The 20,698-nt window shown below is 31.9% G+C and overlaps 1 protein-coding gene across 1 annotated transcript; it reads right to left on the bottom strand.

Moving 5' to 3' along the window:
- Positions 1 to 1,299: 1,299 nt before the first annotated feature.
- Positions 1,300 to 20,698, bottom strand: LOC308640544 (A-kinase anchor protein 9-like; the record flags this gene model as incomplete). Its single annotated transcript, XM_081312413.1, has 13 exons — positions 1,300 to 1,346; positions 3,073 to 3,217; positions 6,656 to 6,844; positions 7,066 to 7,257; positions 8,087 to 8,208; positions 8,337 to 8,400; positions 8,808 to 9,293; positions 9,770 to 9,910; positions 11,624 to 12,694; positions 13,091 to 13,270; positions 13,603 to 13,755; positions 19,533 to 19,889; positions 20,642 to 20,698. The coding sequence occupies 13 exons, from the start codon at positions 20,696 to 20,698 to the stop codon at positions 1,300 to 1,302; spliced, it is 3,204 nt and encodes a 1,067-aa protein (XP_081168539.1).

Raw genomic sequence — 20,698 nt, 5'->3', positions numbered from 1 at the left:
GGCGCAGGAGGATCATGAGTTCAAAGCCAGCCTCAGGAATGGTGAGGTGATAAGCAACTCAGTGAGACTCTGTCTTTACATAAAATATAAAAGAGGGCTCAGTGGTTGAGTTCAATCCCCGAACTAAAATCTTATACATGTTAAATAAGAAGAGGTTACAAAATATGCATCAGGATCCTGTTTTTATGACAAAAAATATACTTATGTACATATGGACATTGAAAAGGTCTGTAGACATATTTACTTGGGTGTTAAATAGTCATTATTTTAGGATTTATGTGACTCAAGATGTGATTTTTACTCTCTTGTTTTTCTATCCCACCATAAATATGTAACACTACATATTTAATAAGAAAAATTTTTACTTAATATTATAGCAAAGTTCATCAATAGACATTACAATTAGTAAGAATGATATTACAAGAAGGACATAACATTGACTTTAGATGATAATCATGTTAATTTAGCTTTTAAAACTATTTCTTAGGGGTAGAGGTTAATAATTTACACATATAAACATGAATCTACAGAGATAAGACTTCAATAGCATTCTATATAAACAATATTAATTACCTTTAAAACTTTTCAATTAAGCCTTTGTCTACAGGGATATGTTTAATTTAACTTATTATACCTGTTTTCTCTGAAGAATTTTAACATGATTCAGCTTTTCAATGACAAATTTTGAGCTTGTGTTGTGATTTTAAAGTCTGCAAAAGCACAGGTGTTTCTATCATCACTACATGAAACAGTTACTAAAGATGCATGTGTCCTCAATAGATACGATAAGAATTTAATAACGATTTCCATTTATAGTTAAATTAAATAGACTTTTATCAGAAAGTGGGGAAAAGATCCAAGCAAGCGTATCACAAAAACAATAATCCAAATAGTTGATAATCATATGAAAAAGCACTAAGCCACTTGAATAATTAAAATCAATTAAAACTACAATTATGTACTGCACACCAAACAGATTGGAAAGTTGGCAAAGTTGTATATAACATAACTCTCACATACTGCTAGTGCATGCACAAATTGACAAAACTACTTTTTAAAAAAATATTTATTTTTTAGTTGTAGTTGGGCACAATATCTTTATTTTATTTATTTTTATGTGGTGCTGAGGATCAAACCCAGGGCCTCCAATGTGCTAGGTGAGCACTCTACCTGTGAGCCACAACCGCAGCCCCTAACAAAACTACTCTTTAAAATAGTTTGGTGTTCTCTAATAAATTTAAAGATATGAATCCTATGACCCATCAATTTCACTCCTAGAAAGACACAAGCACAACTGCATTAGAAACACTTTGCAACAGTGTCCACAACAGCATTGACTCTAATAGCTAAAAAGCAGAAACAATCCAAATCTAATCAACCACAGAATGAAATATTATATAAGTTGTAGAATATCCAAACAAGAGAATTCTATATGGTAACAAAAATAAACTATAGATAAATGCAGTAAGTTGGGATAATTCAGGAAGGTGACAGAAGCAAGACATAAAATATACAGATAAAGTTCAAAAATAGAAAAACTAACATATATGATTTTGGAATATATAAATTAGTAATAAAACTAAAGAAAAATCAGGATAACCTCTAAGTTACTAAAGAGGGGGCGGCTTTAGGACGTGGGCAATGTTCTACTTCTTAATACAAGCAATGTCTCCTCCACAGACATTCATATAATAATGTTATACTGGGGCTGGAGTTGTGGCTCAGCAGTAGAGTGCTCGCCTAGCATGTGCGAGGCCCTGGGTTCAATCCTCAGCACCACATAAAAATAAATAAATTTAAAAAAAGGTATTAAGTCCAACTACAACTAAAAAATAAATATTAAAAAAATTTTAAAAAATAATGTCATACTGAAGAGTTGAAAATTCACTTTTCTGTATGTTGTTATAGTTAAATTTTTAAAAAGAGGGATTAAAAAAGAAATGGCTACTTTCATTATGGATTTCCTTTTCCTTTAGGTAGTTATCCTCTAGTATGTAAAACACCTTTCTTAATGTACAGCTTTAAGAGAGTTCAACATCTCTAGCAATTAGAGAAATGCAAATCAAAACTACTCTAAGATTTCATCTTACTCCTGTCAGAATGGCAATCAATCATCAAGAATACAGGCAACAACAAATGTTGGCGAGGATGTGGTGGAAAAGGCATACACTCATACATTGCTGGAGGGACTGCAAATTGGTGCAACCACTATGGAAAGCAGTATGGAGATTCCTCAGAAAACTGGGAATGGAACCATCCTTTGACCCAGCTACCCCATTCCTTGGTTTATATACCCAAAGGACTTAAAATCAGCACACTATAGTGGTGCAGCTGTATCAATGTTTATAGCAGCTCAATTCACAATAGCTTATCTATGGAACCAACCTAGGTGTCAATCAACAGATGAATGGATAAAGAAAATGTGGTATATATACTCAATGGAATATTACTCAGAGCTTTAAAGAAGAGCGAAATTATGGCATTTGCCAGAAAATGGTTGGAGTAGGAGAATATCATGGTAAGCAAAATAAGCCAATCCCATAAAACTAAAGGCCAAATGTTTTCTCTAATTTGTGAATGCTAATTCACAATAAGGTGGGGGTTAGTAGGAAAGAATAGGGTTACCTTAGATTAGGTAGAGGGAAGTGATGGGAGAAGAGGGGAGGAAATTTGGGGATAGGAAAGATAGTAGAATGAAACAGATATTATTACTGTATGTATATATGTGACTACATGACCAATATGATTCTTCAACATGTATACTCAGAAAAATGAGAAATTATATCCCATCTATGCATGATATATCAAAGTGCATAAATGAATTCTATTGTCATGTATAACTAATTAAAACAAACAAACAAAAAGAGACCATGAAATTAATTTGTTTAACTTGGTCAAGGTAAGGCTACTGTATTTAAAATTAGATACAGTTGTTCAAAATCAATATAATTAATGTTATGAAAATGAGAAATCAATACCACTAAAAGGAAATGTTTTAACTGAGTAATAATAATGTAAAGTGAAATATTTTCACCCATTTGTGTAATTATATGAGTCTGTTTTGTAACATACCTAGGTTTGGTTTATCATTTTCTTGTTCTCTTTTCAAGGTCATTTTCTTGTCATTAATTTGAGCATGTAGTACTTCAATTTCAGATAATAAGCTTCTTCTGTCTATTTTTTGGAGATATTCCATAGCTGCTTGATATTCAATACCCTTTTTGTAACAAAGGAAAAGAAAAAATCAAGTGAAGAGAGTTGTAAAGGTAATAAAATTAACAACCAGAAGTCTGAAGAATAAATGAACCACACATGCTAAAGTTTTTTTCTTTTAAAAATTTCATTATTTTTCTTGTCTAAAATGTGGGAAAATTTCTTGCAGATAGATGCTTCTTTACCTCTAAATACTGTAGTGTATTTCCTAAAAATAAGAGCATTCTTTTACATAACTGCAGTATAATGATCAAAAGAGTAATTAACTTATCATAATATTATCTGGTATAGAGAGTTTATTCAAATTTTGCCAAAAGTTCTTTAAGAAAAAAAAGTGATTCATTCCTTTGTCTTTTGTGATCTTAAATTTTTTAAAGAGTAGAGACAGGTTATTTTGTTACATGTCCATTAATTTAAAAAAACTTTTTTGGACTAATGTAAGTCAAAGTACTTGAGGGGTTCAGCCAGCTTTCCCCAATAATAGCTTATATAATCAGAGCACATTATCAAAACTAAGAAACTGACATGGATAAAATTCTATTTAAACTATAGGTTTTAATAAAATTTCATTTGTTTACATGTACTCATTTTTTCTCTTGGCATACAGTACTATGAAATTTCATCACTTGAACAGGTTCATATATATGTACCACAATAAGGGTACAAATTATTTCAATCACCACGGAGACTACTCTGTAGTCCTACCCTCTCTCCCTAATCCTAACCTCTGGCAACTACTGATATGTTCTCTATCACTATAATTTTGTCATTTTTAGAAGTTACATAACACACAGGAAGTTTAGGGTATTGATTGTTCCTTTTTTAATTGGTGAATAGTATTTCATTGTATGAATATATCACAGTTTCTCCATCCATTCACTTACTGGAAGACATCTGGGTTGTTTCAAGTATTTGATTATTACAAAGAAAATTACTGTGAACATTCATAAATAGGTTCATAAATAGACACAAGTTTTCATTTCTGTTGATTAAATATCTACAAGTGTGACTGCTAGGCTGTGTAACAGATGTACGTTTACCTTTACAAGACACTGCCAGATTTAGTTTCCAGAGTAGCAGTCCTACTTTACACTGCTTACCAGCAATGTATGTGACATGCAGTTTCTCTCCCTCTTTACCAGCACTTGGTGGAGTCACTATTTTTTATTGTGCCCAGTCTAATAGATGCATGGTGGCCTCAGTTGGTTGTGGTCTCATATTTCCCCAAGTGGATTCTGATTATGCATTTCATAGAAGTACAACAAATTAATTCCTTCGTATTAGGAAGTACTCGATGTCTTTCTTTCCTCATTACTGGTAATATTGATTCTGATCATTTGGGTGGGGTTTGCAAGGTTTCTCCAGTGTAAAGTTACTGTTTTTCCTTTTGTAGTTAAAAATGCTCTTTTAGGAATTTTACTTTTCTTATCAACTTTTTCACATTAGTTTTAGCATCCACTGTTGATTATTGCTGAATTGATCGTTACTATATTGTTGAATAAAGTATGATCTTATAATTCCTTTGTTCCTTCTACATTTAATAGCTGGCATTCAACTGTGATAATATATATCCATCTATATGAGCTCATGAATTCTTATTTTACTCTTAACTTTAAAATCTGTCACTTTCATTTTGTTTGATCTTTTAATTTTCTAACTTTGGCCAGTGAGGGAACCTTCAACAGGCTTCTGTGACCTTCTGTCATATTCCCTTATTTCTTTGAATAATTCTTTACATGCTGGCAAAATGAGGGATTCCAGATTTACCTTATTGTCTTCCTACTCTATTCTTGGAATCACCAGATTCAAAAGGATTCCTAATTCTTTTTAATGGATAATATATTTAAAAAAAACAAGTCCTGGGTACTAAGTATTGTGAGAAGATTTAAAAAATTTTTGTTTTAGTTGTAGATGGACACAAAACCTTTAACTTTTTTTTTAAAGAGAGAGTGAGAGAGGGGGGAGAGAGAGAGAGAGAGAGAAAGAATTTTTAATATTTATTTTTTAGTTCTTGGCGGACACAACATCTTTGTTTGTATGTGGTGCTGAGGATCGAACCCGGGCCGCACACATGCCAGGCGAGCGCGCTACCGCTTGAGCCACATCCCCAGCCCAAAAACCTTTAATTAATTAATTTATTTATATGTGGTGCTAAGGATCTAATCCATCAATGTACACTGAGTTGCAACCCCAGCCCTGTGAGAAGATTTTTAACTACTGATTTGATTCTGTTGTAGGTCTTTTCAGGTATTTTATTTCTTCCTGCATGAATTTTGATAAGTGATTTTTTAAAAATTTCACCTCAATTTTTTTTATTTTTATAAATAAAATAATTTATAATATTTTGTTATTTTATTTGTTGCATGTTTAATTATGATCTCATCTTCATTTATAACATTTTAAAATCATAATGAATTCTCCAGAAAAGATTTTCTTATTAGCATTTTCAAGGAACCAATTTTTAATGTTTTATCCTCTATATTGTACTGGTTATACTTTATTATAGTTAATCCTCATTATTAATGGATCCTGTGTTTTCAGATTTGTCTACTTGATAAAAAGTTTTTGTAACCCTCAAATCAATACTTGTATTGCTTTGTCAGACATAGAGTAGTAAAAAATTTAAATTTCCTCATGCACATGTTCCTGGCTGAGTTAAACAAGGGCATACTCTACCTTTGTATTTTAGCTCTCATATTGTACACAAATGTCCTGTTTAGTAACTTGTTTTTCCATATTGTGCTTTTTATTTGTGATTTCATGGTTTTAAATGGCCCACAAGTGAAGGGCTTGGTGTTCCTAAATGCAAGAAATCTGTGACGTGCTTTAAGGAGAAAATTGTGTTAGATAAGCTTCTGTATGATTGCTCTTTGCCGTGTTAAACATTAATGAATAATATACAACACAGAAAGTATTTTTTTTCTTTTTTTAATGGCACTGAGTACTGAGCCCAGGGCCAAGAGTATGCTAGGCAAGCATTCTACCACTGAGATACATCTCTTCTCCCCTCCCCATATAAGATTTCTTTAAACACAACCACACAGAAAATAAGATCATGTATTGACTGGTTGATGAAAATATTGTGATTGAGGCTTGCAGTAATCTATTCCTGTATTTCCCACAGGAGCAATGACTCCTTGTAGGTTTATAAAATATAACTACTGCAAATAATGAGAAGTGACTGTATCTTATTCCTTCTCTTTTCTTTAGGTTTTACTGCTCTTTTTAACTTTCCACGTTTGAGGACTATCTCATTAATTTTAAGTTTTTCTTACTTTCTAATATAAGACAAAAGGTAATGTTCTTCTCCTTAATACTCCTAGTGGCCCCTGTTAAAAATGCTAATCTTCATACTTAAATTAAGACTCTAAAACAAATCAGCAACTGATTTTCTTATTACTATTAAAATAGTATTCTTTAAAATAAAATTTTGTTTTGATACCTGTTCTTGTATTCGCTGTTCCAAACACTTTAATAATCCAACTGCATCTTTAGTACCTAGAGCTGTCAGTTCAGTCTGAAATGCAGCTAGCAAAACATTGCACTCCTTTAAGAAAACATGTTGGAGAGCAAGTAGAAATTCCCCTCGCCAGTCCGGGAGGCTCTCATGAGATTGAGAATTATCATAAACCTAGCAGAGTACAAATAACAAAAGTTAGGTTTCAAATAAGCATGTTTTTAAAACATTCCACTAACCAAAATAGGTATTTAAAAGAACGTATGTATTTTCAGACTCAAAAATACATACAATAATTTATGTGAAAATTCATATAAAAAAGAATTTAATTTACAAAGTTCATTATTGTCATTAAAAATAACAATGCTACATAGAATATAATATTCTTTGGGTACCTCAGATTCCCTTTGCACTTGTATTTTGGTAATTAAATCCTTAAGAGATGAGATGATCTTAAGGTAAGCTCTTCTCTCTTCTAGCCAAAATTCTGAAACCTGTTGAATAGAATGATCTTCTCCATCACCACATGGTGACTCAGTAAGAGAAAGCACCTGCATGCCCTCATTATGAACAGCTCTCAGTAATCCCTAGAAACCAAAATCCAAAAGCCAAAGTTATGACAACTCCTCCAAATACTGAAAAAATGAGAGCTACAAAGAAAAATAAATATTAAGCAATATAGCATTATGAAGCAAAATAGATTTAGAAAAGCAACTGCAGAAAAGAAACTCCAGGCACCTTTACTAAATGCCTTCTTCCTGTGGAGAGCTAAGTCAATTGCAATAGATGGTCTATGATTTCCATAGCTTTCATCTCTTAAGTTCCTTCAGTTTAGCTAATGTACTCTTCCCAGATTTAATGATTAGCCACTGATTTGACCAAAAGAAATACTGTGAGAAAAACTTCCATTCCTTGAGACTGCTTTTATAATTTTGGCAAACAAAAACACCAATAATAAAAATTATTTTTTAAATCTTCATAACATAATTATTTAATATATTATATTTTATTATCTGTGGAATATGAGAATAAAATGAAATAGATTCTCATGGATTTTTTTTTCTTTTAAGTCATTTATTTTAGCCTGTTTTCATTTGAAGCATGAGGTGAGTGCTACTCTTTGCTTCTATTTGATGGGTAGACTGTACTAGACTTTGTTTGAGCAACCAGGGATGCTACTTCCAACATCCTTTTTCCTCAATATCTAGTTAACAGAGAATTGACAAAAAGATCTGGTCACTCACTAATCCTGGAAGAAAGGAGGGTGTGGAGGGCAGCATATTTTCTCCCTCTCTCTCTCCCTTCCTTCAATCTTTCTTGCTATACAAGTTTTTTCAGAGATCCAGTATATAACTTTAAATAAACTACAATGTTCAACATAGAAATTATACAGGCTAAGTTTATTAAAATATATACCTTTATTTTCTTTGGAAATGATTCTGTTAAATTTTCACCTTCTTCTCCTCGTCCTTCTGATGCTGTGTCAAATCCCTGATTTTGTGTAAGATAAACTCCCTGACTCCAGTCTGATCCAGAATCTAAAATAAAGAAAACAATCATTTGTTGTTAAACAAACAAACAAAAATAAAAAAAAATACCCTCTCCAAACAAAAATAACACGTTTTAATCAAATACTATAAACATTCCAGAATTTTATATAACTTACCACTGGAATATATTTCTCTAGTTTGGTAAGCATTAGAATACATTAATTCAGGTATCAAGGATCCCTAATTAGAAAAAAGAAACAACATACATAAATATTTTTGTTTTAATAAAAACAGAACCCAAGGAACTATTTTGCTGCTATAATGCTGTAAAAAGAAAAAAAAAAGGAAAGAAAAAGAAAAAAACTCAATCTAAGCATACTTGAAATGAAACTATCTATGATTTATAACAAGTCTATAATTTTTTCCTTATGGATTTTACCATAGTAAGAAGAGATAGTTATTATTTAAGGAACCATAACAAGTTGCAAATTTACATAAGAACTCTATTATCTAATACAATGGGGAAATTTAAACTCTAATAGTATAAAGAAGAGATATTTCCCAAATTTCTTTTAAAATTTTTGCTTAAAAACAGATTGTTGACAACAGTGGAAACTCCCCCCATATGACAACAACAAAATAAATACCTCTTTAGGTCTCAGACACTGTATCACTGCCTTCAATGTACCACACTCCTCTGTCAGTAACTCAACAGCAACATAATGTTCCCTCTTTAAAGTTTCAGTTTCTGAAATATGTCTGGATTCCATATCCAAAATTTCAGTGGCATGAAGTTCTTGTATGTTTTCAATTCTTTCAGTAAATTGCCTAATTATTTCAGAGACTTTTTCTGAGGAACAGCTAGTCTGTATATCAATTTGAATTCCTGCATTTTTAACAAGAATTTGTGGAGTCTGGTTGCTCATGTTGACCTTGAGTATTTGGTCCGTTTGGGATGCAGTGTTTTTACCTACTTCAATAGGAAGTGGCTCTAAGCAGATGTTTCTGTTTGTTGGTACTTCAGACTTATCCTCTTTTATTAAGAAGTGGGATAATTTCTTTTTTTCCTCATCAAGTTGATTCTTAACTTGGCTTAAATCTCTCTGAAGAGATGCCATATTTGTCTCTTTTACCTGAAACACAGATAAATTAAGTTGAAAAACTTGCACATCAAATGAAGAACTTACAGTGGAGAGGGAAAGAGTATAATTTCATTTATATGTTCACTTGCCTCAGAATAATAGGAAAAACACTTTGGAAACTGTAATACATATATACTTTCGCATGTATGTATGGTCACAGGTTACTACAAAATTCAAATAATTTTATTAGCCTTTACTTTTGTTTCTCAAGGGATTTAAGTTCTCTTTAACAGCAGTTTTTCGCTTCCTTTACTAAAAGACTAGAGATTAAAAGCATTCTTCTAATATAAAGATTCCTAGCAAAACAAGCAAGGAGATGGTGAATAGATTTATAACAATGGAATTTTTCAAAAAGACTTGTAAATTTAGTTTAAGTTATGGCTCTGGACTTGTTTCTATAGGACATTTTGAAAGGGAATTAAGATGGGTAGAAATGAATGAATTAGGAGTTATGTTACTTGTCTTACCAAAAGCTCTTTTTGAAGTTTTTCTGTCCTTTCTTTGAAAGTGGCAAGTTCTTCTTTGGTAGCCAAAAACTCGATTCTAAGAGCCTCAAGTTCTTCAAAAAATCCACTTTCTCCACTGGCATTTATTAACTCAGTAGTTGTCTGGATAACAGTAGAAAACATAAGAAATACACCATTTAAAAAAAAAAAAGCTAAGTTCAAAGCATTTACACATTCTAATGAAGCTTTTCCAAGACTGACTGCCTAGGGGTTTTAGTGATAAATGCTCTTTCAACAAATAGTGAAACATTTTAAGAACTATCATTTTGTATTCTTAAGGAAATAAGAAAGATTTTCTGGGAATGAAAGACAAATCATGCCATTTATATATATATATAACATTTATAAATTATTGATAAAAGTATTCTTTGTGCCACTCAAAAGTTTCATATTTATATTACTTTCCTCAAAAGATATGAGCTCAAAGATAATTATTATAAGTTATACCTAAAAAGTTATATTAATATTTTAATAATTATTACCTACAGTAATATGCAATTCCAATGAGCTAGGAAGAAGAAGTATAGTGAATGAAATTATTATCCTTTGCCAATATAAATTAAGTAGACATAAAATCCCAATGTATCAATTAATCTTCTGGGGCAGGTAAGACTGAACTTCTGGTACTTGAAATTGTAAGTTTATTAAGTGAGGGAACTTGAAGGAAAAAAGTCTTTGTCATGTCTGTCATACACTAAGAAATAACTGCAATTTCTGATCTTGTAAGTAGACTTAGGTCAGTTACAAATTTTTCCTAAGAAGAATAAAATCTATTATGAGGCATAAAATTTGCCAAGCTAATAACTTGTTACTCATATTAATTCAATATGAATATATTTTGATATTTTTATAATTGTATCTCACCTACGTAACTTTCACAGATTTTATGCCAAAATTGTTTTTGCAAAATTGTGGTATGACCATTTTATGAAGCTCTCCCCCAACCAAAAAAAAAAAAAATTGTGCTGGTATTAATTAAAAATCATCTATTAATAAACTGTCTTCAGTGCAAGATTAGAATGTATAGAATACTCATGAATATACATTATTGTGGTGGTGATGATTATGGGGTGCACTATGGTACTTAAAAGAGATGATGACATAACATACTTAGTAGAGGTACATTAAGGGGGAAAATATCCACAGAAATTCTAGAGGACATTTGCTAAATTTAATGTTTCCATATTTATTTGAACTATTCTAATTAATGACAACCCTGATTGAATAAAGATGTTTGAAGATCACAAAATATAATTTGGGCCCATTATTCTAGTGATAATAAAATGACCCTATAGTGTTAAATTTAATCTGGTCTCTATACCTTGAGTTTCTGTGTAAGAAATATTACTTGTCTGCAATGTAACTTGGTAGGAAATCAAATGAACAGAGTATAATCAACTACTAAGTCTCAGCCAATGATAGTAGGCAACTATGTTTCAGCCAATCATAGGCAATCAACCAATCAAATCACATCCAAACAAGGTCTAGCCATGACCAATCAAGCAATTTCTGAATTTTATTTGTGAGTTCTGCCTCTAAATACCACCCACTGTTGCACAGTGAAACTGTTTGAATCTCTTCTGGTTCTGAGTGTTGCACAACGCATGTAGCACTTTTTGCTCAAACAAATTCTTTAGTTTGTCTAAAGTTCTTTAAGAACAGTATGATTTTTTTAAATAAAATCCCATTATGTATAAATTGGTAGGTGTCAGCAGAACTGTTTGACTTAGTAAATTACCAATCAGCTTAATAAGCAAAGGAAAAAAAAGAGTTTCTTAGGGTATTTTATGTGAAAAACTCAAATATAAAACTAACCTTGAGAACAAAATCTCCGTGAGGGCTTCTTTTCCTTTCTTTTCCTTCAAGTTTTTTCTTACTGTCCTCCAATAACTTCTGCAGTTCTATCTGCTTCTTTTCTTTTTCCAAAGCATTTTTCTCTGCAGTTTCTACTTGTTCTTTTTTTGAAATCAAAGTAGTATGCATTTCAATCACTTGTCTTTCTAAGTCTGATATTCTCAAGGTTAATGCAGACATATCTGACTCCATCTTGTTTTCTGTTATTTGATTTAAATTCTGCATATTTTCCTTTTCAAATTCTGATGAAGCTACTCCTTTATCTTGATAGAATTTCACATATTCCTGAACTGCCTCAAGTTGGACTTGACTTACAAGAGCAGCAGCTACTTTCTCCTCAAGTACTTTCTGTAGGTTTACGATCTTCTTCTGAAGCATTTCTGTTTCAGATTGGCCTTGTTCTTTTATGTCTTCTATTTGTTTATAACACTGGATAAGTTCTAAGTCCTTTGCGCTAACAGAGCTCTCAAGCTGTAGCAGTTTCGTTTCCAAATTTCTGGAAACTTTGGTGCTTTCTTCAAAAGATCTGAGATACATCTTGTTCTCAGGGGGTTTAAGAACATCTTCAATATGGATTACTTCCAGTTCGGGTTGGTCTTTGCTGATATCATCTATAGTCATGCTAACACTTTCATCTGGTATACTTTGGATTTTTTCCTTAGGGTCATGTTCTCTCTTCAAGTTGACTAATTCTTGTGTTAGCAGATCCATTTTAAAATTGGTTTCTTTAAGTACATTTTTTGTGAAGGCCATTTCTTCATTAGTGATTTCTACTTGCTGTTCCAAAGCCAGCTTTTCAGCTATAACCTTTTCTAACTGATGTTTCAAGCTGTCCTCTTGTTCTGAGGGGGTACTGGTATCCACCAACATATTCTGTTCAATATATGACAATTCCTCCTGAAGTTTTTCAATCACTTCATTGAGCTTGTCTGTTTCTTCTTCTCTATTTTTCTTCAAACGTTCTTGATCACTCTTCAGACATTCTATTTGGGCTTCAAGATCCCTTATCAGTTCATTTTTTTCTTCAAAATCCTATTAGTTAATGAAAAAGGGAAACACAGAAAAGTATGTATTCATATTTTAAAATTTTGTTTTATTTTAGGGTAAAAACTTAAAGATGATCAGGCACAAAAGCTGTATGCTTGTCAGACACATTATGTTACAATAATAGACCAACAATATAGACCAACACCTCCCTTATCACATCAAACAAAGACCTTATTTAGAACATCATTCTGGAAGTTCTATTAAACATAAGTGGCTTATGCTTTTAGTATTTGATTCTCTATTAGGAAAATGTCAACATTAGTACATTTTATTGGAAAGGATAAAATACTGAATTAAGTCTATAACAGATGGCATCCAAAGCTAATTACTCTATTTAACTATATTAGATTTCAGATAATAACCAATTTTAAATGAGTATACCTTGTTATCTGTTGTAAGTCTAATTTGTTGATGAAAGTCTCTAATTTGCTCATTTAATCGATCAATTTCTACCTCTTTTTCCTGTATTATTTGAGCAAATTTCCCAAATAGCATATGCTGGTCATGAGTAGAGATAGCCTCAGGATCCTTCATGGCAAATCTCAATTTCTCCATTTCATCCTAGTGACAAAAATAACCATCATAGTTGGATGTATTAATGACATGGCATTTTTCACAACATTGTTTCAATTAAGTCTTATAAAAAATACATTTCCTACAATGTACAAGTAAAAAAAAATTAGACACAATGTAGATCAATAATTCTTGAAATATTTTCATAAAAGATCTCAAAAATTTAATTATGAACAGAAAATAAGTTCCATGCAAATCTATTTGCTTGCTAGTGTTCTTCGAGTATTATTTAGATCTGGACTTAGTAAATGTTTATTATAACTACATAGGAGCAAAACTTATTATCTCTTTATAGAAAAAAAATTTTCTAAAATAGTTACCTTGAATAATTTATTTTCTTGTTCAAGTTCCTGTAGACGGGTAGTGGATTCCTTTTTCTGTATTTCCAATTGCATATGTAGTTGCTGAACTTCTTCATTTTTATTTTCAAGCTCATCTCTAAATTGCTCTAGTTGTTCTTCTAAGTTTGTTATCTTTAATATCAAAATTATGAAAAGTAAAGAAAAAAACTTTACACAGATGTTTGTCAAGATAGAATTAAGAATGTTGGGGCTGGGGCTGTAGCTCAGTGGTAGAGCGCCTGCTGTGCACATGTGAGGCACTGGGTTCGATCCTCAGTACCACATAAAAATAAAGATATTGTGTCCAACTACAACTAAAAAAATTTAAAAAAAAGAATGTTGTATTTGCTTTACAAAGTACATATGCTTAATTCATAAGAATAAAGGAAAGTGGTTTTCTAAGCCAGCCATACCTGTATGGTTCCTAGACATGCTCACACTGCACATTCTTTTTTTTGTTTTTTGGTTTGTTTATTTTGTTTTTGTTTTGGCACTGGGGACTGAACCCAAGGGAGCTTTATCATGGAACCACATCCCCAGCCCTTTTTTTCATTTTATAGTTTTTAGATAGAGTCATGCTAAGTAAGTTGCTTAGGGTCTTGCTAAGTTGCTGAGGCTGGCCTCAAACTTGCAATCTTCCTGCCTCAGACTTCTGAGTTGTGAGATTATAGGTGTGTGCCACCGTGCCTGTCACACTGCACATTCTTAAACCATCTTGCCCAATTAGAAGACACCTTAAAGAAGGACACTAGGAAACATTTTCTACCATAAGCAGAAAGAGTCACAGAAAGGAGCAGTCCACATGCTAACTCTTATGTTAAATTCAGTTAAAATTAAGTTAGTTGCTATTGAAAAGCTTAGAAAAATTGTAGAATTAATTCAGTTATTCTAGTATCAAATAAAACTAACTTAATATAGTCCCACAAATATCTAATTATAATCCATTGAATGCCCTGGCTGCTTTGTGGTTTGATTAAGCAGATGGAAGCAGAGATACACAATAAGGTCAAGAGATCCTTAGGTCTGAATTGCAGAGTAAGTTAACAAAATAATTTTAGTAGAAAATCAGAGAGCTCTTACTTATAGGAAAACAGAAATTTAATTTTTGAAGATAGATTATTAGTAATAAAAGTAAAACAATCCTCTTTGATGGTTATACAAAAAAAATGAACCTGATGACGAATATTAAGAGCTAATTATTGCTCTATTTAAAAAAAATGGGTTTGAGGACATTAGCAGTCACTTTAGCTCACTGCTTCACAGCTACTTAATATTTAATAAATGAATTTATAAACATATATTTACTTGATGATCAAAAATGTTGCATTAACAGCAACCTAAGATGCAGAAGCAGTGTTTAGTAGTAACTGGCTCAGAGCCAACTTTAAATTATTTAGTGCCTTAAAGTTGAAAAGGGGCATATATTGCTTATATACTGATACATCACATAATTAGAATCATTCTAGCACAGGCAAGGCAAGGCCTTAAAAATCAGCCTAAAAAAAGAAATCAGCAAGGAAAAAAAAATCAGCCTAATATTTCTTAAACAGAAATGGTATCAATACTAAATAATGGCTATTATTTATAGAGAATTACTGCTAGGCATAGGTACAAAGTACTTTATATATTGTTATTTTTTAAAAAGCCTGTAACAACCTTAGGAGCTCTATTCTATGATTAACCCCATTTCAGAACTGAGGAAGGGAGTTACAGCAAGGAGTAACTTGTCCTGAGGTCACATGTCTACTATGTGGTGAAACCACCTTTTGAACCTGGGGAGTTCCAGTCCTAAACTATAATTTATCCTGTTTCTAATAACTAATGTCTAAGACCTCTACTTAAATTTTTTTGTAACACTGATATTGAACTCTGTAGACACTAAAATACATTTAGTGGTTGTACATATATAATTTCCAGGTTAGTTTATTGAAAATTGTGATGACTGTATCTTCTTCAAAGTTATCTGACAGTATTTACACCTATTCTCTTCTATAACAAATTTTAATGACAAGGTATTATAAAATCAACATACACATAGTTATTTAAGTAAAATTGCTGCCCCACCTCACATGACCTTTTTTTTTCCTTGTAATATCACTTAATAGTCAAATTCTTAGCTCTATGTCTTAAAAGCCCTGCTACTCAAAGTGTAGTCTCTGGAGCAGCAGAATAGGCATCATGTGAGAGCACGTTTGATGCACAGAATCTTGTGCTGCACTCAAGATCTGCATTTTGGAAGCTGAGGTTGTGGCTCAGTGGTAGAGCGCTTGCCTAGCATGCGTGAGGCACAGGGTTTGATCTTCAGCTATCAGCACCACATTTTAAAAAAAAAAAGGTATTTAGTTTCTCTACAACTAAAAATTAAAAAAAAAAAGATTAAAAAAAAGACCTGCACTTTAACAAGATCCCCAGCTGATTCATATGCAGAGAAGGACTGGTTTAAAGTACTAACATTTTTTTATTTTAAGTAGCTGAACTTTAGACATCACATCAGACTTTAGTTTCTCCAAATGACACTATGGAACATTCTTGTTATTCAAGCAGACTCTAGTTTCAGGCTGTCTTATAACAACACCCAAACCAGAACATTAGAAAGGTTTAAACTTGTTTTACTTATCTACCAATTGATATCTAGACTATTTGGATGACACTGATTTGTACCTATTTGAGTCTTATTTTATTTTTTAAGTGTTTTTTTCTCTTAAAAAAAAAGTATAGGGGCTGGGGTTGTGGCTCAGTGGTAGAGCATTTGCCTGGCATGTGTGAGCCACTGTGTTCGATTCTCAGCACCACATATAATCAAAAAATAAAATAAAGGTCCATCAACAACTTAAAAAAATGTTAAAAAACTTATATATGTTCCACTAATTAGATAGCATATTCCTTGAAGTCTGGTGTTGATTTCACAACTGAACAAAAGTGCTCTACATTCAGAAACAGCTTAATAATAAATGTTGAATGACAGTCTTTAACATTTTTCACTAACAAGCAAAATATATTCAGTGTTCTGGCATCATAGCATCATAGGGTTCCAGAATCAGTTCTTTCTGTCTGTACTAAGTACTAACCTCTCTTAAGGATCAGGTCACACACTGGCAAATTAGGAGATTTTAGAACAGAATCTATTCCCAGGGAGAGTGTTAAGGGTTAATGGGACAAGGCATTTAATATACTTTCTAGCCCTCAGCCCTCAGCAAAGTTAACTATTATTTACTATTGCTATCTGTAAACTAGAGCTCATTAGTTCTACAGAGAGCTAAAACTTACTGATCCTTTTCTCAAAATAACTATTGTCTCCACAATATTTCCTTCTCCTATAAGAAGCTGTTTTCTTCTTTTTATTCATCCCACATTTCTAAATAGTCTAATGAACTTTCAAAAAAATGTTTTATACAAATCTAGGTTTTAGGAGTATTTGAACGTCTCAACTATAATGATACATAAAGATATCTTTATGTTTATACTCAATAGGATATCTGAAAACATTTGCCTAGTTTTCAGGATAGAATGCTTAAGTTATTTTCATTAAAAGACATATGCTTTAATTCTACATTCATACCTCTCATTATTCAGTTATAGGTAAGGGAGTGAGTTCTGATAGAATACTCATTATAGTTATTTAAAGCAAGTAAATGAAGGTCAGCTGTTATTTTAATTTGTATATATTCACTCAAAATCTTTGGCTCTGGGTCTCTATCTGCAAAAACTGAAAGTCAGTTAACAGATGCTCTCTATGGTTTCTTATAGTTCTGTACTACTAGTACTATGATCCTGAGTAAAAGGTAGATGTTTATTAGAAACTTAATTCAGGAAATTAAGGTGTTAGTAGATATATATTACATTCAAATGATAATAAAAATAATAGGGCATGGTGGCACATGAATGTAGTTACAGCTACTCAGGAAGCTGATGTGAGAGTATTGCTTGAACCCTGTAATTTGGAGTTTATAGTCAGCCTGGCACTATACTTAATGGCTTCCATCTCAAAATACAAAAACAAAAACAAAAAAACCTGTGTGTGTGTGTGTGTGTGTGTGTGTGTGTGTGTGTGTGTATGTATAGAATTAGGGCTAAGGAAATAACTCAGTGATGGAATGCTTGTGTGAGGCCCTTTGAGCCCCAGAACACACACACAAATGAAGAGAAACAACTAGTAAGCTACATCAAGTATCCTTAATCAACTACCACTACTTTTAGATCCAGTTGTGAAGGTTCATTTTTTGGGGGAGGAGATTATTCAGTATTTAAGATAAATCATTAAGTATTAATTCCTTTCAAATATACAGAAATAGTTACACACACAAAAAGTGTGCTCACTGCTTCCATGAAAACTCCAAACTTAATAAACAAGAACTTCTCAGATGTTACATAAAAATGGGAAAACGATCCTTCTCATGGATCATTTCAACTATAGTAATTTCTATGGATTCCTTTTTTCTTCTTTGAACTACAAATTCACTGAACCGTCATTTTAGCTGATGTCTAAATTAGTTTTGTAAACAGATTTCCAAGTACTTATTACCAAATACTTCTACGATATTTAAGCAAAATAAGTAATTATTAAAATAAATTTAAATGTTCTGAGAAAAATTCTATGGAAAGAGACAAAAGCATAATTAAAAACATTTTAAACATTTAAAATTATTTATTACTATACAATGTTGAGTATTATATGTTTTAGGAAAACTACTAGTAGACAAAGAAAGTTAAAATTACTATAGCTCTAAAAGTAAATTTTCTTTTCTTGTTCTCACAGGGGTATTATTATGTTGCCTAGGCTGACCTTAACCTCCTTGGCTCAAGTGATTCATTCTCCTGCCTCAGAGTCCTGAGAAGCAGGGACTACAGGCATGCACCACCATGCCTAATTGGATCCTTCTCTTTAAGAAGGAGGGAGAAGGGCAACATAGGATAACTTTATAGTTACTTTCTTGTTATTATTATTTTGTGGTGCTGCAGATTCAAACCCACATTGAGCTAAATTCCCATTCCTAGTTCATTATTAATCTTTTAAGCACAAGCTTAATATGTTGTAAAACAATACTATCAATTCTCAGGGAAAAGTTTAAAAAGAAAAAGGAAAGCAAGCAAACCCAAATTCACAGTAGAGAGGAGCAAAAACTCAATGCCCATAGCATGAACAGGAGAAAATAGATGCTGCCTTTTGTCCTAACTACTACATTTCTCCACTGTCCTCTTCATTCAGCCCGTACCTGCTAAATTATCCTTTCTCCATCTCTAAATTTCTTCTTGCTTCAAAGTGCTCACACTAGTTATCCTCTCAACCTGGAATAAACTTCCTTCATAAGCTTATCAGTTCACATGTTTATTGTCTTGAAGATCAATTTAGGCACTGAATTGAGAAAGTCTATACTTTGGTTTTAGACCACGAACTTCATTTTGTTCAAATGATATTTTCAAGGTAACTGATTTTAAAATAACTCAAAACATATTTTGTCATTTAAAAATAAAGTGGTAGAGCGCTTGCCTAGTATGTGTGAGGCACTGGGTTCAATCCTCAGAACCATGTAAGTAAATAAAACAAAAGATATTTGCCCATCTACATCTAATACACACACACACACACACACACACACACACACACACACACACACGAAAGAAAAAAAAAAGTCCTTACCTCTTTCTCTTTTCTGTCAGGTATAATTTACAATGAGAACTTAACATGTACTATGTCCATAAGACAACCAAGAATACTATGATCTGACTTATTTTATACTTCACACCAATATTGTTTCACTTAATCAAATACCTTATAATTAATAAAACACATTAAAGTCAAGACTGGACTTCATACTTTCATTCTCTATTAATCAGCATTATTGCTACTGTTTTAAACTGAAGATATTTTTATAAGTTTTTCTTTTTTATATTCAAAGAAGCATACTTACAGATTCGCTAACTATAAATGTTTTGTCTTTGGAAAACATTTCTTCTGAAATAGTTAGTTGGTGGACCTCTGATTCTACTATATCATCAAGATGATCACTGTTTGGTAACAGAACTTCTCCATCTTCTCCTAACTCTTTACTAAGTGGCTTAAATTCTTCTTTAAATTTCATGTCCAATGCATCAGAGGTCTGAAGATCAATTTGATCCTGAGATAATTTCATTTCATTAAAATAATGTTTTTCATTTTGCTGACAGAAAGTAAGTGCTTGTTTTGATGACATAGTATTTTCTTTTCCCTTTGATAGTCTAGATAGTTCAGTTTGGTGAGCAAATGCAACGCTCATTGACACAATGACCTAAAGAAATCAATCAATCAAACAAAAAGGATTAGATTTATAAATACCAGCTGGATTTAAAAAGTGGGTCATTATTCAAAATTATATGAATTAGAAAAAAGCCTGGCCTCATAGTTTTAAAAACAAAAATAAATCCTCTGATAAAGTGATACAGAGATAGGCTATTTTTCAATAAATTTAACATCAAAGTGTTTTACTGCCTGACTTTTAAAATAAAACAAGCAAAATTTTTCTAACTATAACATCAATAAATGCTCAGTACAAAAATAAAAAAAATAAAAGTCTTTATATTTCTTCCTTCCAAAAAAATTCACTTGGCCATGATAATGTTCCGTGACAATCCTCCATCAGTATCTGTAGTTATTATCTAACATTACAATAATTTATCAGGGTAATACAACCACTTTTTCTCTTCATAAATTTTCCCTCATTTTTAGAATGCCAAACTCCTTCACAAGGTAACTATTTACAATGTAACACATACATAAAAACTTGTGGCATTCTGAAAAATTGTAATTACTATTCTATATCAAGAAAAAAATGTTCTTCTCAATGAAAAGCACCGCAAAACATTCTATGAAGCAGCAATTATAGTTGATGCTGTTATACAACTGTTTGGTGGACTATATATGAAACTTACAAATAAAAACAAAGTACATACCATCAATAAAATCTATGCTTTTTTTTTGACAGTTCAAAGATCAAGAAAATCTATAAACCAAGAAAATCTTCCAGATAAACTATAAACTTACCTTAGCCATTTCTTCTTCTAATCTTTCTTGGTATTGTTTTTCCAACAATTTAACCAT

This window comes from Spermophilus citellus (assembly GCF_964194105.1).
Source record: "Spermophilus citellus genome assembly, contig: SCAFFOLD_142, whole genome shotgun sequence".
Classification (NCBI taxonomy): Eukaryota; Metazoa; Chordata; class Mammalia; order Rodentia; family Sciuridae; genus Spermophilus; species Spermophilus citellus.
Note: the sequence above shows the minus strand (reverse complement) of the source record. Positions and strands in the feature narration are given on the sequence as shown.